This window comes from Furipterus horrens, unplaced genomic scaffold (genome assembly GCF_987537825.1).
Source record: "Furipterus horrens unplaced genomic scaffold, mFurHor1.1.pri manual_scaffold_2, whole genome shotgun sequence".
Lineage (NCBI taxonomy): Eukaryota > Metazoa > Chordata > Mammalia > Chiroptera > Furipteridae > Furipterus > Furipterus horrens.
The window spans coordinates 80,041,015-80,064,371 of NW_028327172.1; the positions used below are offsets into that span (position 1 = coordinate 80,041,015).

The 23,357-nt window shown below is 38.1% G+C and overlaps 1 protein-coding gene across 1 annotated transcript; it reads right to left on the reverse strand.

Annotated features, from left to right (window-relative positions):
• Positions 1 to 702: 702 nt before the first annotated feature.
• Positions 703 to 7,940, reverse strand: LOC150018890 (rho GTPase-activating protein 20-like). The gene is made up of 4 exons (XM_090267882.1): positions 7,849 to 7,940; positions 5,384 to 5,573; positions 4,003 to 4,117; positions 703 to 2,946 (listed from the first exon to the last, which is right to left on the reverse strand). Exons 1-4 carry the CDS (start codon positions 7,890 to 7,892, stop codon positions 1,076 to 1,078), a joined length of 2,220 nt encoding a protein of 739 aa, XP_090124008.1. The 5' UTR covers positions 7,893 to 7,940; the 3' UTR covers positions 703 to 1,075.
• Positions 7,941 to 23,357: the final 15,417 nt, after the last annotated feature.

The window sequence follows — 23,357 nt, forward strand, 5'->3', positions numbered from 1 at the left end:
AAGGCCTGACAGCCACTTTGGTGGGTATTCTATTCTGCAACACTTCATAACCTGGCAACCTCTAAATTTCTCTCTCTACTGCCAAATGATAATCAGAAAAAGGATGATTTATCAGTAAATTTTTCTGGCTGCGTACTCTAAGAGGCAGGGCTGCAGAAAAATATTTCGGTGAGAAGGAGCCAGATTTTGATCACATGTTGGCAACGGCATCCGTGACACAGAGAAAAGGACCGTTGTTGCAGTGTTCCTCCACGTTCAGACAACGAATGCTTTCAGGTCGCCTTCTAACAGAAAAGTTGCATTTTGGGAAAATGTTCCCAGCACAAGTACCTTTGGAAAGGACACTAAGCTGAGCCAGCCTGTCCTTCTTTCTCTTCATAGCTGTTTCCTGGAGCCTTTGCAGAGCAATGCAACACTAATAGCAAAAAGAATCAAGCAACACAGAAAAACAGAAAAAATATACTATGATACTCATGGCTCTTGAACCACTCTACTTTTTTCCAGTCAGCTACATCAACGGGCTATTTCTGGACTAATCCTGTGAGGGCATGTGACTATAACATGTCACAGAAATGGCCACTGGCTTGGATTCAGGTAAATGCTTGACATGATTTCCTTCACTAGGCATGCTTTTCTTCCCAATGCTTTGATTAGTTGCTTTTTCTTGTCTATTTATTAAAGACATTTCATGAAGTGGGGGATGATTTCTCTGCTCCCTGCCCCTTTTCCCACCATCCCCATCCTTCACTTATGATACCCTGGCCTTCTCAGACGACTACTCTTATATAACATAAGGCATGTTTTCTCTACAGAAGATGCTCTCTCTAACTCTCTGCTAGTATCTCTAAAATCACATGCCAGGACCAATCCCATGCTCTAATAAGGAAAAGCCTCTCACTTAGGAGATGCATGTTTTTTTAGCCTAAATTTTTTGTCCAATGGTTTCAATAAAGAGAATCATTTTGTTATCTTAAGTATTAGCAATAGTTATCTTTATGCTACCTATCCCATGTATATTATACAAAGGGTCATAATAATTATTGTCTTGTTGTCATTATTAGCCCAGTCTCTGTTCTTATTGTGGTAAAATGTCTTTGGTTGAAGGTTTGTCCCCAACATCACAAACTACTGTAGGCCCTAAGTCTGGGCTGGACACATCATCCACAGTCAAGGGGCTGGGTGAGGAACTGGCACAAAGCAGAGACCCAGGAGAGCACTGCCCACTATTCTCTCCTTCCTCATGTGACTTCAGACAGAGCTCAAGTCTGCCTTCCACTAGGCTGAATGAAGAGCTTGTGTGTTTTTCTGAGACTTGGCTGGAATCAGCATTATACCGCTGGACTATCTGCCCAGCTCCAAGTCCTTCCGTTGCCCATATGGTCATGTCCTTCTGTTTCTCTTGCAGTGAGTTAGTGTCTGAAATATCAGAAGCATGTGGAGGTGGCTCAGTAGGTTCTTGTAGAGAAGTTATTTTCTTTTCCTCTGATCTGGTTGCCTTTACTTTGTTTTTGAGGGACCAGTTTTTGAAACTGGCCATACCATTTCTTAGCCACGTGCTGGGATGAAGAGTTACAGAATGCATTTGCAAATGTCGCTCTATAGTGTCCTTTTTTGTATAAGTCAGGTGACTGCTGGCCTGCTCCGAGGAGGTACCAGGCCCAGGCACTCCAGAAATGAGACTGGAACTGCAAAAGTCAGAAGAAAGTTCTTCATGCTTTCTTGGAGCCTGAAAAGTGCAATCTATCGGAGAGGAAGTTTCAGTGGGTGTAAACACTGAATGCTCTGAAATCTGAGAAAAAGCGCTGTCTTGGGAGCTCACTGATGAACCAGATGGGGAAGTGCCTGGGGAGGACAAGCTAGAATAGCTAGTCCTTGGGCAAATGTTTACTCTTGAGGGTAAAAACTTATCAGAGTTTTGGTTTGTGGCACTGCTCTTGCCCACCTCGATCCCCATGACCAAACTCTGATTAATAAGCTTTTGCCCCTCCTTTTGCAAAGACTTGTGCTGCTGGAGATAATCCTCCTCTCTGTGCAATTGACCAGCTTCATAGCTACTTTTATTTTGCTTCTTTGAAAAAATCCCCCTGAGATAACTCAGTTTGGAAGGCTGGTCATCAATGCTGGGCTCTGAGCAGCGCCGGTGCCTACTTGAACTCTTGAGGGCATCTGCTGGGTGCGGTGAGGGGTGTCCAGATGTATCTGCATCAAAGGGCTGGTGCCTGGGATGAGCATGTGAGGACATGTGACTGTAAGATGCCACAGAAATGGACACTGGCTTCGATTTAGGGAGAAGCTTTGTATGATTTCCTTCATTACCAAAGAAGTTTTTTTTCTTAGCATTTATATTAGTGGCATTTTTCTTGATGTCAGTGCCTGTAACTAAACTCTGTTTAAAATATGTTTTAGCCTCTTCTTGCAGGGGTTGATTCTGCTTCAGATGGTCCTCATCCTTTTGTGAGAGAATTGCATCACAGCTGGACTTGCGTACCTTTTTCTGGTAAAACTCCCTGAGAGAGGAAAGCTTCGCATCTACATAGTCCATGTTGGGCTCTGAACAGCGGCGATGTCGCCTTGAGCTCTTTGGAGCATCTGCTGCAGCTGTGGACAGATAGCTGGGGGTGGTCATGCCAGAGGGGGCTCCGGCATGATCCTGCAGTGGGACCTTTCTGTACAGTACTGTGATGGTCACTGGTGTGGATTCAAGAGGCCGTTCCATTTGGATGTCTTCATGTTTAGAACGGTCTAAGTCAAAGCCGCTCAGGGTTAAAGGACCTTCCACCTCAGGCTGGTCAAGGTCATAGTCACTAAGTGTTAAGACAGAGTCCATGCTTCTGCTCCCCTGGCCAAGGTTCTTTACCAAGTCACTACACGGAGCATCAACATCCTCATTCAGCTCATTTTCCAAGCTGTCATAGGAAGAGTCAGTCATTTGTAAGCAAGAGATATCTGTGAAAAAAATCAAACCATGATTAACATTATTTTTTACTCCAAATACATGCTGCCTTACAAAAAAGACAAAACAAACATATGGTACTTAGTTTCTCTTTTCATGTAGATTTTTCAAATTTCTACTCTAAAAAGAAAAAGAGGTCTTTCACAATCTTTTTAATTGTTAGTGCAAAATATAAAATGAAGTTGTTTGGGTGTACTAGATTTATCTCAGTCCTGAAGAACTGTTCTTTCCTTAACTAAGATTTCTTCAAAGCAAGGAGACATGTCATCATCTCAAGAAATGGTAAAAAAATAAAATTAAAGGCATCAATGCCAAGTATAAGACTGCTTTCCAATGTGGATTGCTGGTGAGTACATATAATTAACTCTAGTATCAAGGAAGCCATTTACTAACCCTATCCATTTCTCTTTGACCAAGTTCTTTAATATCCATTATTTATTTAATCTTTAAAATAACCATAAAAGTTAGATATTATAGTTATCCATATTTTATAGAAACAGAATAGATGTTCAGTGGCACAATATAATTGGCCAAAGATAACATAACTAGTAATTGTTGGTGCAGGAATTCATATTCTGGAAGGCTGAATGTGTTCAAGTCTGCTCCTACCCCCACCCATGATGCTGGTTGTTTTTGAACTGTTTTCTAGCACACCCAGCTTCGGGGATGACTCAGGGACCACTGAGAGAGGAGAGAGAGAGAAAGCCTAGGTCTGCCTCTCTTGCCCTTGAGTCTTCTACTCCAGTTTCAACTACAGTCATGCTATTATATATATTAGCATTCCTTGAAGTTTTTTTTTAAGGATTAAAACCATCATACCATAAATGCTACTACTAAAAAGTTCTTAAGTTTAAGATCTTGTCTTATACATGTCTAAACCCACCAGAGAGTTAGCATTAGCAGGCTGTCTAATGAAGGAGCCCCAGGCCCACTGACCCAGATGAGCAGCTCCCTTCACCTGAGCTGCTGTGGGAACCAGGAGAGCCACTGTTCCATCTTCACAGACATGTGCCTATTTTTCATAAAAACTATCCAATTGTTCACAATACCTGAGGCATTCTCTCTAGTATCACAGCTCACTGAAACATCTCCAAAGAGGGAAGTGATTTCTTTTCCAAATACTCCACAGCAATTTTCAATCAGAAACTGAATCACCAGAGTGACCTGCACAAAAAGGGATTAAAATGAAGTGCTGCTTGTCATATAGCATGTCTATTAGTGGTGTTTCATACGTGAATCCTGATTTCAACAAAAAATGTAAAAGAATCCTGAGAAAAATTCATGTCTGTTTTAAAAGTATAGGGAAGGGACTAGACAACAAACATGTATGAATGACCCATGGACATGGACAGCAATGTGGGAATGATTGTGGGAGCAGGGACAGGGATGGGCAGAGGAGGGCAAAGGGGGAACAATTGGGACAACTGTAATAAAATAAAAAAATAAAAACTAAATTAAAAAAGAACCTTTAAAAAAAGTATACAAAATAGTTTCCTCTAAAAAACTATGATACTGTCAAGAATAATTTAGGTATAGAAATTCATTTTAATCAATGGACTAAAGTTATTGTTTATGGCCTTTGTCTGATGCTATACCAATAGCTCTGTCTTTAAAATCAGGGTAGTTTCCAGTATTCTCTACAAAGTGTTTGGGTTGAAGAAATATACTTTGTTATTAAAATCCACAATACATCATTAGAAAAACTTATGAAATGTGTTTCTTATATAAAAGGCAGAGGTCATAAGCTTGGGAAGAGGGCATCCTCTGTGGGCTTACTGTAAAGGAGAGAGACAGCTAGAGAAAACACTTGCATTCTGTATGACTGCTCCTCTAATTATGCATTTCCTTCCCTTCAGCTCCCTAACTGGAGGTGCTTGGGGAAGAGTTAAGAATTCACTAGGGAGCTTTGAGCCTCCACTGAAATGTACTAGTTTCCCTCTGAGGCAAAGGAGCAGGCAGATGGTGGAAGAAAAGGGAATTAGTATCTCCAAACCTTGTATTAAGCACGAGGCACTACAAGACTATGATGAGCTAGGTATCACCATCTCCATTTTTCAGTTGAGAAACTGGATCAATGTAACTGTTTTTGCCCAAGATTGTACATCTGGCAAGAGGTGGGGCTGAGAATTGAACCTTGACTTGTCTAACTTTAAAGTCCTTGTTTCTTTTTAAAATCATATCAACTGCTTTCTTACTACCCTATGGTTTAAGTCAGTCATAGTTTTTTGCCTCTTTAAAGGGAAAAGAGAAATAACCCAAATGGTAGCACTCTTTTGCTTGAGAAATCACTTCTTAATAGTCTACCAGGATAGGATTAATAAACTTAAATTTATGTTATTTAAGAAAATGCCTTTGAGAATAAATACCCTGAATTTTAGGTTCAAAATAGAGATAATCACCATAGGGCATAAAAATGAAAAACTGTATTACCTTTTTTGTAAATTCGTTTTCTAGTTCTGGGCTGGAGGAAGAAGAAGGCCAAAGAATGCTTGGAGCAATGCACACTGCTAAGTTAAATGCAGTCATCTGATTGGATGAGGAGTGTTGCTCAATGTTGTGCAATACCCCAAAAAGGTACCTTAGAAGAACAACATTGGCTCTTGGAAGCTGATTTAACAGCCTAAAGACAGAAAAAAATGTACTCTTTAAGCAAGACATTTCATTAAAAAATTTGTATAGTCAGGCAACCCTCACTTTCCATGGGTTTCCCATGCAAAACAAGAACTCAGTCCAGATGTGCACGAGTTTCAGTTAATACAGTTCCATGCAAGTGGGGTCTGACTGCCTAAATAGAACGAGAGAAAATAAGCACTGGGGATTTAGTTTTTTATTTTGAACACAGTCTTCAAATTCAATAAAAATGGAAAAGAATGCAGAAAAGTGGCTTATAAAAATATGCTACCTGACATATTTACCTGAAACTAGTATAATGCATTTTAACTTAGGTAAATCCTGTAACATTTCAGAATATTCTCAACCAAACCCACCCAAAGACTTTCTGATGAAAATTCAGCAACCATTAAACTTAAAATGCTCCTTTATTTCCAAGTAGCAACACAGGAATTGTATCTCCTGGGGGAACCAATCTTTAGCTCTGAAGACTGCCAGGTCCGGTCTGAGAGCTCGTGCTCCACGCCACTAGCGTCCAAAGTCGATGCGTCCCAAATCTCATCTCGCTGGTGTCACTTCCACATATTAGTTAAGCTCATCATAGTCTATTTCCTATTGCTCCTATTCTGTAATTGATAAAGGATCTCTAAATTATCATTCACTGAAAATGATTTTAATTACCATCCAGAAAATGTATATATTGATATTCATGGTTGTTGCTTTTATTAAAAACAAGACTCTGCAACCAAGAGGAGAAAATTAGGTAGTCTGACTCCTGTTGCAAAAATTATAGAGGCATTTCTTCAGTATAGTAAACTTACAATGAGTGTAATTTTGTAGGGACAGATTATGAAAGACATTGATATGGACCAAAAGATGACTGAGTGTATTCAATGGCAAGTAAGACGTTGTCTAGCACACACTGATTTGGGTTACCTCATTTTATGGAGGCCTTAAGCCTTGATCTAATTTTACAAACTCTAAGTTACAGAAAACTGACAGCAGTACACTTAATACTTTTCCATAGAACTGAAAATTCTGTTTGGTTAAGAGACAAATGATTTATTTGTGCCTTCCCCCTTACCCCTCAATGCCCCGGTAGAGAAAGCCAGTTTTTTGTCTTTTTGTAAATTTATTTCAGCACCTCTGACTCAACTACATAAATTGTGGTAGTTTAGAATCTCCTTTGAATTGGTTGCAACATCTTATTCGTTCTCTCATTAATGGTTTAAATTGAATCTTTCACATGTGTTCATTTTGTATTTGTATGAGAATCATAATTTTACCCCTTTAAAAAAAAATCATCCTTTCACAGTAGGACATAAAATTTTACACAGTGAGCCACAAGTATAGAATCTGATTTTAACTATCTCTGAATGGTTTCTATCAAACCATATAAGAGCAGAGATAGTAGTATTTTGTTACAAGGCTTTGATTTCTGATGTCTTCAACAGTTGTACTATGTTCTACTATGGATAAGAGATGTCTATCAATAGCAGTGTGTAGATAAAAATTCATATTTTAAAGTTGCTCAAGAAAAAACTGTATCAATCAACTATATGCAAAAAATGATATCGGGATTCTTGGGTTTTCAAATAACTGGAAATATTGCTTAAAAAAAAAGAGAAATGGACACTTCTTTCCCACTCTCTTATAATGGAGGAAGTATTGATGAATGGGGGTGAGGGGTGAGTTCTGCCAGCAACTTCCCTTTGCATGAGCATAGACAATGCATTCCTGTGATGAGGCAGTAACTCTGCAACTCCCTTTCTCCTTGATACTTTTAAGACTTAACCTGCTTCTCTGTGGTGCTCCCACAATGCCCTGTCCTGTTACTTCTTTTATAGATAGCACTGATTATACTGCACAATAATTGTAATTCTTGCTTTCTCTATGTACTCTACCAGACTGAGAGTTCCTGGAGAGAGGAAACTTTTTCTGTATGAATTCAGTTGCTGCATGAGATATATGAGGAGTTGTCTGGTAAAATATTTACAAAAATTAGGATAATAAATTTTAGTTTAGTTTTACAGTATTAGCTATTAGTCTAATGGGTTTCAGCTCCTCTCAGATTTAGATATACAAGAGGTTTATAATGATTAAGTATGCCATGTTAATAAGATTAAGGAGAAAACAATAATAATGACAGTAGTTATCATAGATCTATTTTTAAACCAGTCCCCATAAATATGATTTTTATAGTCATCATTACTTTAATAGACAAACTTATAAAATATAAGTATTTAAAAAGTATTTTTGATATATGACCAAATTAGAATAATTACCTTTGAATCGTATTTATTTTGTCTTCATCATCTCCTTGATCCATTACACAGACCCAGTGATCATAGAGATCTGATGAGAAAATACTTCCAGGAATATTTCGTAAAAAGTCCTTACAGAGAAGAAAAAAATTTTAAATCATTATTCTCATGTTAAATATGTTTTGGAGAAATTATAATACATTTTGTTGAAAAGGTTAGTTAAGTCTTCCCTTCTTTGGAATACACAGATCTCTGTGCCAGCTCTCCACTAATGTGCACTTGTAGAAACAAACAAAACGAAACTGGAGTCTGGATTATAGCGGGGAAGATACAGGACAACCTGTCTGGAGTGAAAGCCCTGGCTGTGTACATTTTAACATACTAGTACTCTGTGACAGGGCCTGGCAAATCATCCTAAATCCTCCCCCACCGTCAAATCACTAGGTCAAAGAAATACATGGAGACATTTGTGTGGTTCATAATGTCAGAATCACTTATCCAATTATGCTATACATATTTACTCATATGTGCCAGGCACTGCTTGACGTGCTAAGGACAGAGCAATGAATAAAACAAAGTCTCTGTTACTTTCAAACTTCATATTCCAGGGGTATCTGTGAACAATTCCAACTAGAGATACTTAAGAGTTTCCCCAGAGAAGGGTTCTCACTATCTGTGGGGCAGGGGGAGCATTACAGAATGGCTGGGTTCTGGGAGCCTGGGCCAGCACCCCCTTGCCTGATGTTCACTAAATAACATGTCCCCAGCACATCATCCTTTCTGGCATTCCAGCCCCTATTCTGCTGAAACTCCCAATGGGGCTGGGTGTGGTGAAACCAGACTATAATGCAAGCAGTATATGGCCAAGGGTGTTTGTTGTCCAATCTTTGTTTATATAATGCTTAAAAATAAACTAAATTTGGTTCGGGTCTTATGTTCACTTCTGTTCTAAGCCAATTCTCTGTTGTTTTTGGCATGGTATTAGCAAGGCTAAACTTGCAAAGTCTGCTCTCTACCTCAGTCAACTTTAGGCAGAGAAAACAATTTCATGCCTTTAGAGAAAAAATTTCATGTCTAAACACTATACCCATGGGTAGCTACTATTTTGCAAGTTTCTGCCTACAACCTGGAGATAGGTGCAAGTTGCAATTGAGCAATTTAAATATAGCTGGAAAACCAAACCAGCAAATTTACCTGTGTGTTTTACAAAAGGTGACACACAAGTTGTTACTTATATGTCATGTTTATAACACTAATATGAAAGTGGGGATACCTTATTGTTATAGTTAGCTGATCACACATGTATCTCCCCCAAAAGCTTCTGAGCTCCTCCAGGACAGGGGCAGCCCCTCACTCTCTCGTTGTACACTTCAGCGCCACACACAGTCCCAGACACAGTAGTGGACATTACTGAATTGTTGCTATTTGTCATATGGACAAATAGTAGTGAGGGACAAGGGAAGGACAAGTAACTATGAGAGTCTTAAGATAATATAAAAAACCTCTTTGTAGTCATGTCCTCTGTCATGATACAATTTTTTAAAGAGTGGTTAACAAGTAGGAATATGATTGAGTCTTTCTGTTCAGTTATATCTTTCTCTGTTCTATTATATCTTCCAGTAGAAATACAACTGGATACTTGTGATTCAGATGTGTCTTTACAAAAGTTACCTCTTTTGGGGGAAAGCTATTGAATTTTCATAATTCCTAACTAATTTTAGTTGCTGCACCTACTTTAAAAGTCAGATTTAGAAGAGGCAAAAATCTTATTTCAAAGTGGGGCAGTGACAATAGCTCTCTTTTTAAATCTCAGTGGAAAACATACTTATGATCTGTCTTGAAGAAAAACATCATTATATCTTGAACCTACACTTGAAAGATAATAGGTCATAACATCTCAATGAACTCTCCACAGCTGGAATAACAAGTTACAAACTGCAACCACCATCACAGTTGAGAAAGAATATGAAAGCTGGTTCTGAATTACAATCACCAGCTCACAGCACTCAACAGAAAGCCTCCTCGCCTCCGAACCCAGGGCCCAAGTCATCGGCAGAACTACCAAGTTCATCTGAGATAAGATTCCTGCTGGGTTAAAATAAACTTTCTCTCAAAGGTTTGATAGATCACCGTTACAGTGTCTTAAGAAATTTTCTTTCAATTGTAGTTTAAAGAGTTCAACTTATATTTAAGCAAAACCAGCATAAGTAAAAAATTAAAGGAAAACTAAAGTACCACTTTCAAATAGTCTTAAAAACAAGAAACAAAAGCTCATAAAAATTTGGCAAAAATATCTCTTTTCCTGCAACCACTTGGAAGGAATGAGAGTAAAACACAGTCACATAATTACAAACCTTCAACTACTTGTAACCCATTTAACCAGACTTTCCAATCATTTGGATTAGATTTTGCCTTTTGCTTATTTTTGTACAAGTAATATTTCTGCAATTTGAAATACAATCAAACTCTTCTTGATTGTACTTTGTAATAGTCTCAATAATTTAGCACAAAATTTTAAGAAGTGTGGTGCTGTGAAGAACAGCATACTAAAGAAAATTTTCTAAAATATACACTTTAACTTCTTAAATTGAGATGGGAAAAAGCCTAATTATATGATAAAAAGAGAAAAATTCATTGTGAATATATATATCCCTGACATATATCTGGCTGAGCATATCATACATATCTTTATTGTATTCCAGGGTTGAAGAGTAATCACAACCCTGTGCGAAATAGATTAGATGACCCTTTTTTCAGCTCTCTGGTTCTCTTGAGTGAATCTTCAATGCACAAGCCTACTACATAGAGCAGGGGTTGTTTAAGAGAAGACATAGCCCATTTACCAAGAAACCTCTGATTGTGCATTAAGTCATGAGGTTAAGATTCTGTAAGTAGTTGACCACCTAGCTGGAGAAAGGGTATGCAAGCATGTTCTTCACCATGTTTTCCTTAATTTGGTTTTTATGCTCCATGCCCTGGGATGCAGGCTGTGGCCTTGTCTGTACCCATAGCATGGTGCATTCCCGCCCTGCTGGGACATGGGAGACTGAGGCAGGCCTGCAGAAGCTATTGCTAGGGTCGAAAGCTCTGCTAAAAGCTGGTTTGACTCTGTTTTCCTAAAAAAAAAAAAAAGTGAATTTTCAAGATTGTGGGAGGAAAACATTTTAGAAGAGCTCTAATCCAGCTAGGGATGTGACTTAAGTAACTGTGAGGTGAAGGTAAGAACCATAAGAACGCCAAATGTGGTACAGGTTTTTATAATAGGAGTAATAGGATAATAGGAGTCACTCACATTCCACTTTTACTTTAAAAAGGCATTAGGGGACAAGGAATTATATAAATGAATTGAATTTTTAGTGGTCCCAGAAAGCAATTTTTTGTTTCAGTTGTTAGGCGAATGTTTGTTATGGTAAACTTCTTTTTCAAAGTTTAATGAAGTTTATTTTTGAAAAATTTGTTTTTATTTAGAAGGTAGTGAGATTGTGAGAAAGTCATCATAATCAGGATATTTGATTTGGTAAACAATGTTGTATGTGTTTTGATAATTTTTAATTTAACTTATTATTTTTTAGCATGGGGTAGCAGAAGTGAAGATGAAGAGTGGTTTGGAATAAAAAATTTAAAGTAGTAGGTCTGACATACCATTATCATTGGCAGTGGTTTTTAAAGGAAAATCTTGACTTTGTGAAGTGTTTTTAACACTTTTTAGATTCTAAATCTATTAGAGTTTTTTGTAGATGGGAATAATGTCATAATGAAAGAAACCCTTTGTCTTTCTCCAGAGCTTCACCATGGGGTGGAAGAAGGGAGAACTTTTCCTACCTTTAAAACAGATGCTATCACAAAAATAGATTCACAGTCTAGGTTTACTTCAACTCCAGAATTCAGTTTCTCTTTCAGCTCTCTGCAAGATTTCATATTGGCCGATTGCCTGAAAATTCCTTTTGTGAGGGGTCCTTTGGTATTAAGGAAATAAAGCATATCCTATGGGGAAGCAGAGAAAAAACAACGGCACTTTACACATACAGGCACTCTCAGCTGGGGTACCTGGGGAAAGACCTGAAGGATGGGGTTGGACGGACTGCTAGAAGGACTAAAGTCTTTTTATTTGTTGGTATCTCTAAATATCCTTCCTTCAATTTACTCAATATCTAAAAAACCTTTTTACTTCAAACACTTGCTTTAATGAGACTGTCTTGTTTCAATGAACTAAGAGCCACTTTAAAATAAAATTGCTCTGACTGCTTCACGGTCTCTGTTAACTCGTCTCTCTTCTGTCTCACCCCTCTCTTCCATTATTCTGCAACACATACCCTTTCACCCAAACATGGAAATATTATAGTCAAACTCATTCTCCACTTGCTGGTCTTCCTTTTAATGCATCTTCATATGTCATTCTACTTCCCGTATTTACTTCCTTCTTTTAAAATCAGGCTAAAAATATGTCTGTCCTCCAGGAAGCTCTCTCCATCCCACTCCAGTCCGTTCTGGTCAATCTTACATTTTGCCTTCTTTTAAGCTGCACGTCCTCTGCTTTCAGTGTAGGAAATGAGTGTTGGAGACAAGCAACCCATGGGATTTAAAACCTAGTTGAAGCACATATTTACTGTGTGATCTTGGACAAACTTGAAGCTCTAAAAAATTTTTTAAAAGTAGGGATGATGATGATGATGATAACTACTCCCTAACTCTGCTGTACAGGGGTAGCAATAAAGTGGCTGGGCTAGTGTCTCACACTTACAGACGCACAATATAACATAAAATGCCATACATCTAGTACACTACTTAGAAGAAACTGGATACTCAATAAATGTTGCTTAGCAATGATCATTTACTCTATCATTTGGAGACAAGACAAACACAGTGGTTTTCATCTGACCCATTCTATACAAGATAACTAAATCCCAGAGGATGTATTTTCATGCATAAACACTTGAAATACAAATAAAACACATGTAATATTTTTCAAAAGCATATGATTGTGTAACCTCTGCTGCTAAAGTGAATAAAAGAGACTTTCAGAACAATGTAGAATTCAAGAAAGAAAGTGAGAGAAATGTGAGGATAATGTGAATTCTGTCTACCAAGCACATTCTAAACTATCTGAGAAAGCTTATGTGCTCTTTCCGGAGATGAATATACTAGAGGATCTCTTCAAATTATGTCTAACTTATGATTCTGTAATATCTTAATCAGATTTTTATTATTTGAAATAGTAATAATAAAGATTCTCAGCCAATGTCATGGATGTCTGTATTTCCATTTGGGGGTAGATTTATCTCCCAGAGCCCTTTCTTTTCCCATTGGTGTTACAGACCAGAGAGACTTACCAAGACAGGTTTGGGTAGATTGTCGCTCTCACAAATATTTGGCAGAGGCACTCCAAAGAGCTGTCCTGCCATAGGAGATGTTGGTGACATGGGCAAGTTATCTAGGTGAGTGCTAGAACCCCGCCAAAAGGCCCAATTTATGATAGATCTTCTCCTTTTAAATGTCTTCTGACCTGAATCTAAGGAAGAAGTAGAAAAACTAGTTTAATTCACTTAACCTTATTTCCACAGTTTCCATTTTAAATTATGTTCATTACTATGGCTAATAAAGAAAAGGTGCTTATAGATGTCCTTTGTTACCATTAATTCAATCTGTGAAATTTCATTGTAATATTTTATAAGTTAAGAAAGACTTAAATGTTTGGGTTATTCTCCTATCCATTTTTGGAACATCACTGGTTTGTTTACATGAGTTTTGACACTGAATTTTCAAAGGTGTAACAAAGCAAAAGTGTTTCATACCAACATATATATTATCCCGTTTAAAAGATGAGACTAGGCACACAAAAAGTTGAAGATTAAATTAGACTACAATTACATAGTAAAGAAAGGAAAAAGGGGAAGAGTAAAAGGGGGAGGGAGGCAAAGCGAGGGGGTAGCAGGGGGAGGAATAGGAGAAGGAGAGTTGTCTCTTAAATTGTTCTCTTGAAACAAAGAATGCTTCAGTGCCTGATGTTCCACTCTGCTACTGAGACAGGAAGCTAATGTCCTACATTTCTCCGCCTTTCTTTCCAGCTGCAAAGACTTTCATGTATCTCTTCAGATGCCAACTTAAAAAACCCTAAAGGCGACATGGGTGATTGCAAATATGAATGAGACTTGCCCTTGCCATGCTGAAAGTTATAATCTAAGAGGGGAATGAGACTGGTGGGTGGGGAGAAGCAGCAAGGATATTAATAAAGAAAACGTCATAAGGGAGGAACAAAGGACCAACAGCATTCAGAACAATGAGAAACACATCTACCCATTGGGTGGGAGGGTGTGATCTTGGAGGCATTTGCATTTTATGTGGATTTCAAAAGAATAAGATTTCAACAGAGCATCTAGCTAGCATCGTTTCTCGATTTAATGAGTAAGGACTCGATCATTCTTGAAAAATAACTGAATTAAGGAGAGATTTAGGAGGAAAAAGATAAAAAGACAACATTAACAAAAAAGGCAAAAGAGAGATCAACCATGAATCATGGTTTTGTGATATCATAGTGCTAAAACATTTTTGATGTCATTTGTCTCTAATTTTAACATAAAAACAGATGGATATGCACAGGATTTGATATTTATTTCATTATATTATATTGATTATGCTATTATAGATGTTCTGATTTTTACCCCTTTACCCCCTTCTACCCATCAACCCCCACACCCTCAGGCAGTCTCTACACCATTGTTCATGTCCGTGTGTCATGTGTATGAGTTCTTTGGCTACTCCATCTCCTATACTGTACCTTACATCCCCCTGGCTATCCTGTGACTACCTATTTGTACTTCTTAACCCCTCATCTCCTCACCCATTCCCCACAACCCCTCCCATCTGGCAATCATCAAAATCCTCTTTGTATTCATGATCCTGTTTCTGTTCTTCTTGTTTGTTTAGTTTATTTTTTATATTCAATTGTTGATAGATACATATTTACTGCCATTTTATTGTTCATAGTTTTGATTTTCTTCTTCTTCTTAAACAAGTTACTTTAAAATTTCATATAATAATGGTTTAGTGATAATGAATTCCTTTAGTTTTATGGAAACTCCTTTGTAGGTAACTGTCTGCTTTTCTCTAGCTGCTTTTAAGATTCTCTTTTTATCTTTAACCTTTGGCATTTTAATTATGATGTGTCTTGGAGTGGACCTCTTTGCATCCATATTATTTGGGACTCTCTGTGCTTCTTGGACTTGCATGTCTCTTTCTTTCACCAAATTAGAGAAGTTTTTGTTCATTATTTTTTTAAATAGATTTCCAATATCTTGTTCTTTCTCTTCTACTTCTGGCATCCCTATGCTGCGAATGTTGGAACACTTGAAGTTGTCCCAGAGGCCGCTTGTACTATCCTCATTTTTTGGATTCTTTTTACTTCTTGTTGTTCTGATTGGTTGTTTTCTTTTCTTCTTTATGTTCCAAGTCATTGATTTGATTCTTGGTTTCATATACTCTATTGTTGTTTCCTGTAAATTGTTCTTTATTTCAATTAGTGACTCCTTCAGTTCTGACTGGATCTTTTTTATGCTGTTGAGGTCCTCACTAAGTTCCTTGAGCATCCTTATAACCAATGTTTTGAACTTGGCATCTGATAGATTGCTTATCTCCCTTTTGTTTAATTCTTTTTCTGGAATTTTGATTTGTTCTTTCATTTGGACCATGTTTTTTGGTCTCCTCATTTTGGTAGCCTCCCTGCGTTTGTTTCTATGTCTTAGGTAGAGCTTCTATGACTGTTCTGGTAGCACGGCCTAATGTCATGGGTGTCCTCTAGGGTCCAGTGGCACAGCCTCTCCTATCACCCAAGCTGGGTACTCAAGGTGCACCCTTTATGTGGGCTGAGTATACTCTTCTCTTGTAGTTGAACCTTGGTTGCTGTTGGCAGGTGAATGGGAAGGATTTACCCAGGCCAGTCAGTTGCAAGGACTGGCTGTGACCACTGACCACCAACCTTCATCCTCTGTGGAGGATCAGCTGTGTGAGGGCAGGGTTGTGGTGCTGTGATGTGATCTGTAGCTGTCCACTGGGTGTGCAGGCTCTGTGGTTTCCTGGGTGGTGCAGGCCAATGTTAGGCCCCACCTGTGTTTTGCGAGGGGCCACCCTGCCTGAGCTATAAAACAATCTGAGATGGATGCTGTTTGTTCTTGGCTTGGAGATCCCCAGGTGAAGCCAAGCTATGAATCTAGGCTGTCTGTTTTCAGTGTATGGCCTGAGGCTACTTAGCGAGAGGTACGGGGGCTAAGGGCTCACTGAGGCTGGCTGTTGCTTGTTTGAGAGGACTTAGGAAGTTGTGAAGCGTGAGCCAAGACCAGCCATTCATATGGAAAAGCCTCTATTAACAGCCTGGTGGGCTCATAATTTGGGTGGAACAGAATCTTAGGGGATCTCCAAGGAGGGGCAAACAGTGTTAGTCAGGTCAAGGGAGTCTCAGGGATGGTATCTGCCTGCTGACTCTGTGGCTCTGTTGTGGGAGAGCTCAGAGAAGGGGCAATGGCCCCTGCCCACCATTCTGTCAGGGAAAAGCTGTGCTCCAGCTCTCACTTTGATGACAGACACTTCAGTTCCTGTCTGTATGCCACTGGTGCCTTTGAAGCTGCTACTCCAGTGCTGGAGCTCAGAGGGAGTGAGTCTGAGTTAGTCCATGTGTGGATTCTTTAAGAAGAACAGGCTGGGACTCCAGAAGTTTCTTCTATCCACTCAGTCCTCACTGGTTTGTGCAGCCAGAAGTTATGGGAACTTATCTTTCTGGCACCAGAACCCTGGGCTGGGGGGCCTGGTATGTGGCTGGGACTCCTTGCTCCCAAGATATCCCTTCTGAATATTTATCCACCACACATGGATGTGGGACCAGCCCATTCCATGTCTCTGGCCCTCCTACCAGTCTGCATGGATGTGGTTTCTTTAACTGTGTTGTCAGACTTCCATTCAACTGAATTTCTGACAGTTCTGAGTAATGGTTGTTTTATAATTTCATTGTAATTTTGATGTGTTTGTGTGAGGAGGTGAGCTGTGTTTACCTATGCCACCATCTTTTTTAAAATTATTTGTTTGTTTATTTATTTATTTAATTTTAGAGAGAGGGGAAAGGAGAAAAGGAGAGAAACGTCACTGTGTGGTTGCCTCTCACTCGCGCCCCCAGCTGGGGACCTGATGTGCAACCTAGTCATGTGCCCTGACTGGGAATCAAACCAGCAACACTTGGCTCACAGGCCGATGCTCAATCCACTGAGTCACAGCAGCCAAGTATGCCACCATCTTGACTGAAAGGTCCAGTGCACAGGATTTGATATTTAAAAAGACAGTTCTTTAAGGATCCTTTTGGATCTCTCTATCATCGTCTCCTGCCCCAGAGCCCCACCACCTATACACGGATAACAAATTTTTAAAAAGATTATCTGAAGGCACTAAAGAGGAGCCAATAGAAGGGAAATACTTGAGATAAAAGTTTGACACTTGGAAAAAAGGAATGGCATGGCACTGAATAAGTTTTCTATTCTTACAGCTTTTAGTCTAAGGACAGGCCCTAGGGTGGTGGGGTGATTAAAATTTGGAGAGAAACCTGCACTCCCACTGGCTTGGTAAACTAGAGAATGAAGATGGAGGTAACCACAGCAGCTGTAAAGCGAGGAGGGAAAATTTTAAAAGGAGAAAAGTAAACTAGTGGGAGACCCAGATGCTGCGTATAATTTGCCCAAATCTCTGCAGACCCTGAAGCACCCATGAGTAAGGCAGATTCAAAACAGCTTGTAGTTAAGGCTAACGAGCTGAGATTTGAGGGCCATCATCCTCAGTGGCACCCACATAGGGTTTGACTCCATTTTCTCCAGTGAGAGAGTATGGCGGTTGGCCAATAAATGGTGGCTGCGTGGCAGATAGCTAATTAAACCACCAGTGGTCATGTTGAACTACTCAACATTCCCTGACAATGGAATGCTGAAGGATATATACTTTTTAGGGAGGACATGGTCAGCAGTGTCAAATGCTCATTTCGAATACTTTAAAAAGCCACGTTGTGGGAGGATAAATAAGTAACATTTTACCAAATGTCCTTCAGACCACCATCTACCCTTGGCTTCCTCAGGATGCATAAGTGCATCATCAGTGTGCACACACCCAGGTGTAAAAGTCTTTGGTTATAGAGTCAGGAGCCCAGGTTATACTCTTGGCTCTGACACTTGCATGGGTAACTTACTTAACCTCTTCACTCGACTGTAAAATAAGAATGATATAACCTACGTGTCAGAGGCTTACTGGAAGAATTAAGTAGGATAATGCATGAAAAGTACTACTTCGCCCAGGGCATGGGTCACAGTGATCTTGATTAAAATTAAAGTTGCTAAGATAACAATCTCCTTCCTACAAAGAGGAGCTCCTCCCCACATCCATTTCCATTTGGGGTAACAGCCTTTGGAAGTATGCAGACAGGAAGAAATACCAGACTCTTCTTAACTAGAGTGCTTTCTTCTTGATTTGACACTCCCAAACTATCCCACTTTGAAAAACCAGAAAAGGAAACTAAACCCATTCTTAAATTCGGGAGGGAGTTCCAGGATGCCTGGCAATGTTAATTTGTGCAAGTATTTATTTAATTTGTATGTCTATATATGTTGAGTAGTTGTACTTGGTCTAGTTTCCTCACATTTAACCTTGCTTTCTTATTTCTAAAACCATCAGATTTATTTGACTTTTTTGCTTTGAGACACTTAGGAAGAATGCTTTATCATAAATTTATATACCCAACTATCCTGTGAGTATAGATATAGAACATAAAGTAGAAATTGAGTTCTGTGCTGTATTATAAATAGTTTCAGCTGCAGCCATGCCTTTTGTTATGTACAATATTCAATTTTAGAGTTCATATTGCCTCTGGGACTGAGAGGGAAAAAATTTCATTAAAGTTTACTTTCTTGAAGAGCTTTCAATGCTAGCTCTTACTTTCTAAATGTCCAAAGCTTGATGAAAATCATGCTATTGCTATTAAAAACATAAGGGTGAGATAAATGTAGCGCAAACTAAATTCATGTAAATCTAACTTTCCTAAAGAATCCTGGCAAGATTCAGATAGTATTTCTTCATGATTAAGGAACTGAATATTAAAAATTATAATTCTTAAAAGTTTGTGCTCATAGAATAACAACACCACCAAAGCCTTAATCAAAAATTCAATTCTAGCCAAATAATTAAAAATACCCCCTCTTGCCCCTACTCCACCAGAGTAGGAAATATGTATCAGAGACTACTAGAATGATACAGCCAACAGGTAGAAAAAAAAAAGTTGCATCCAATATTTACCATCTACCATAAAAAGTCGACTCCATTAGCCCTGAGTTGAGACAAATGTGAAAGGTGAGCCTGCAGTGGGTGCAGAACTGGTAGTTCATTTTGGGCTAGAACTTCAGAAGCTACTTCAGATCATTCCTGGAAAGCTCCCATTTCAACCCCAGAATTCTGCTCCACTCAAGTTTTCCCATAATAGGTGTGACTAAGCAACTTAATCTTCCATTTAACTTTTCTGTTCTATCTATTGGAATAAGCCCTGCTATGAGTTCCCAGGCCTTAAGCAAGCTCACAGTCTAAATGAGACATGTAAACAAACTATCGTAATTTTTTATGTGTTACATTAGAGATGTAAGAACTGTTCTAGAGACACAGAGAAGGGGGCAACTACCTGTCTGAAGGAATAAAGATCTCCTGGAAGTGATATTTGAGTTTGGTCTTGAAGTCAGATCTTTAATATTTATATCCTGAAACCCAAATTAACACCAGAGCTGTTTCACTGGGGACCAGCCACCCAAAGGCTGAGTTATAGCAATCTGACTCACAGGGGTAGCCTTCTGAGAGATCTGTTGTTACTCTGTTTTCAGTATATTACAGTATTTGTAGATTTTTTTCTCCCACACTGAGGCAGAAATTTGAAAAACAGATTAGGGATGACTATGTTCACGTATGGTTATTTTGGATAACTGAGATATTTTCCTTAGGCTAACTAGAGAAAGCTTTCCTCAAAAATGGAGATTTAAAGTTATGCCTTCATTCTAGTTGTGGCTCTTTGGATTCTTACCATATTGGTAAAATTAATTAAAATAAAATTGATAAAAGACTCAGAGAAATAGTTTGAAAAACATGAGTATAAAGGTAAAGAGTAAAATATTATTCTTATCAGCTTAGTTATAAAGGGAATGTTCCCTTTGTATCTTTAATCAGCAGTAACAACAGACTTATTAATACATTCATTCATTCAAAAATATTTGAATTTTTATTTACATATGTCAGGCACTGTTCTGGGTGCTGAGAATACAGCAGTGAAAAAAGCAGACCAAAATCTGTCCCTTCATGAATTGTGGTGGATAAAAAACTACAACATCTCTATAATACCCCTTCAAAATGGTCCGGAATTGTGAATATAAAACCTTAGGTTTCAAGAACTCAATTTACCATTATGGAAGAGAAGATGATTAGTTCAAATACAGGGTAAGTTTTTATAGCTGATGTGGCAAGATGACTCAAAAATTCAATGGAAGGTAAAGTGGGATGTTCATGTGTGGGGAGGTGTATAAAATTTAGTTGCCACTATTTACTGGGTCCTCCAGTTGGTACAAAAGGCAGCTATAGAAATTAAGTATAGATTTTCTGCTATTTGTTGATATTCCTTTCCTTCTATTTCTCACATAATCTTACTTTCAGATTGAGCGCTTAAAGCTCAGATTTGGGTTAGGGTTAATGATGATCCTTCTATGCTAAATATCACTTTATTGTTCTTTATTATGGGGTGGGTTAGAGAGTGCTATGTGATGGGGAATTCAGATTAGATTAGTAGACTAAGGAGAAATTTCTGTGGAAATCATGTTAGTCTCACACACTTATCTGTACCAGGATCCACGTAGGGCATCACAGCCTCCTGACAGCCATCACTGAAAGCCTCCTTTTTATAATATGACTATTTAGGGGGAACACACAGTGCAATGTATTATAGTACAAAGAAGGCATTGAGGCACCTGCAGCATTGCCTGGTGCCTCTGACTCTGTAGTGGGCATAAGGTTAAAGGGGAAAGAATAGTGAAGAAAGAAGGAACAGACTGTACTATTGATTATAAGTTATCACACCTACTGCTGATTTATAAAACTATCTTCTAAAATTTTCCTTTCAAAACACTTCTCAAATTCAAATGAAAAAATAACCTCAATCTGAGTGGAAGGCTGAGTCTTTGACTCTGTACAAATTTTCTTTTCAGAAATAAAAGATTCCGCTAGAAAAAAAAGGCTCTATTTAGAAAGAGAAGTAACTCACCACTCAGCTGTCGGGCTGCAGCCAGGTGGCTGGGCTTCAGGGTGAACTGGCATTGCATCTCCCGGGGCAGCTGTTCCATGAGGAAGGGCTCCTGGAGGTTGGAAGGGCTGGTGGAGTCCTTTGATTCCTGTGTCAGGAGTGCAGTGTCTCGAAGATGGCTCATTTTAATTCCATAGGGATATTCATGTCCTACACAAAGAAAGATATAAATGTAGACTTTAGGCTGACTGGTACTGTGAGCATGTGTGCTACGTACTAGAATGTACTGCAGTTTGCTCCTGGGACTTTTGGTATAAAGAATCCTTTTGTTGACTGAACGATCACCACGCACACTCTTACAGCTGGAAACCACTGCATAATGCAGGTGGCCCTAGCAGAGTAGTTTTGAGGGGGTAGGGGAGAGGGGAAATAAGCCAATCTATTAAGAATATCTTATTTGGAATGCACAAATTGGTTTGCACAATGTTGATGTTTCCTATGCTCTCATCTAAGAATATTTAAAGGCATTCCAGTTTTTCTGTTGATAGTAACTGTATCAGTAAATTTTTAGCAAATCCTTGACGTCTCTCTGCCTCAAATCCATGACTTAAAATATTTGTCTTACCCATCACACAGTATTAGAAGAATCAAATAAGTAAAAGTTAGTGGTTAATGTAACTTCACTAATAAGGACAAAATACTATATATTTCAAGCATCACCAATTACTATTATTCAACACATGATATCTGTGTGAAAAAGACATTTCGTTACTTTTTATTAATTATATAATCAGAGTTACACAAGAGCATCAGGACTGGTTTGTTCAATATATGCTACCTTCCCACTGCTGCTCTCTGGGATAGGTGTTATAGGCAACAATCAGAAGAAAGATTGCAGAGTATTAGAAACAGAAACAAGATGCAATAAGAAGTCTGTAAACTAGAAAAACTAAACCCTGGACATCTGACTGAAATATGATTTTTTGCTCTTTAGTACTCTCAGTAATTGCATTTTCTTAATTTAATTCTTGAGTACCATTGTGTTACAGATTTACTGTTTTTTTTTTAAATATAGAGAGTAAGTGTTCCTCTATTTCTGATTTATCACTGAATGTAATTTAGTGAATTCTTCCTTTTCCTTATTATCTGGCATTGGCATACAATATCAATATTCCTTTAATATCACATAATCCAGGGATTAAGGTTAAAAAAAAGAAGAAAACAAAAACAGGGACTACTTTAACATCAATAAAACAAACTCAGTTTATCAAAAGAGCAAGTAGTTAATCATAATAGAAGTTTGCAAGGAAGAATAAAATATACAATGAAGAACTCTTGTTAAGTAACAATCATGTCCTAAGTTCCATGGTTTTGTAGTGACAGTGATAAATCTTGAAGCTGTTTTAAATATGAAAGTTACCATCTACATAGATTTAATTCATTTAATTTATTAAAATTTATTTTAAGTGTTTATTTAATTTTTAAGCACAACTTTAATGGTTTCTTACTGACTTTTACAAAAATGATACAATTAAAGAAGCAAGAAATGTAGTGAGTTTTGTCTTCAGCTGTGTGCATGGTGGCTTGCTTTGGGTCTGAGAATAATCTAAAACAAGACATTTATAAAAAGTTTGGTTTAGTAGAGAAGTTTGGTTTTAGTGTATTCAGATCACTTGAAACATTCTGAATTACACAATATTGACCTCACAGGTAAATGAAAGGACTAGATGAAATAATGCAAATGGTATGTTTTGAATAATGTCTGGTAGAAAGTAAACATATAAAAATTAACAGAAATCATCCATCATCATCATCATCATCATTGTAATCATCTTAAGATCTGCTACAGACACTGTCCCTCATTTTAATTGCTCAATTTTTTAACCACGCTGAATGACCTTAAGTGATCAAAAATATTTTTTATCTAAATGATTTAAATAAGGGGAGATTAACCTAATTACCAGTAATTCCTCAAAACAAATGCTGAAAAATTTGACTAGAGAAATGGCAATGTAAAAGGTATTAGCTAGTTGATAAGTCAGTGAAGATTCTTTGGAATCTAAATAGGTTAATCTCACTTTCTTTATGACGTCTAGTAAAGTTCTGCAGGATTAAGAGGCATGACTGAATTCTAGATTAAGAGGCAACTTAATAGGTAGGAAAGGGAGCAGGAAATCAAAGAACCCAATATGACAAATAAAAGTATAGGAGAAAAGGTATACCAAATACATATTGCTTTCTT

Coding starts and splice junctions, on each gene's coding strand:
- LOC150018890 (XM_090267882.1), bottom strand. CDS start 7,892: ATGGATCAAGGAGATGATGAAGACAAAATAAATACGATTCAAAG. Junction 5,574..7,848: donor AAAATAAATACGATTCAAAG/GTAATTATTCTA, acceptor TTCTGTCTTTAG/GCTGTTAAATCAGCTTCCAA. Junction 2,947..4,002: donor TACTAGAGAGAATGCCTCAG/GTATTGTGAACA, acceptor TTTTTTTCACAG/ATATCTCTTGCTTACAAATG.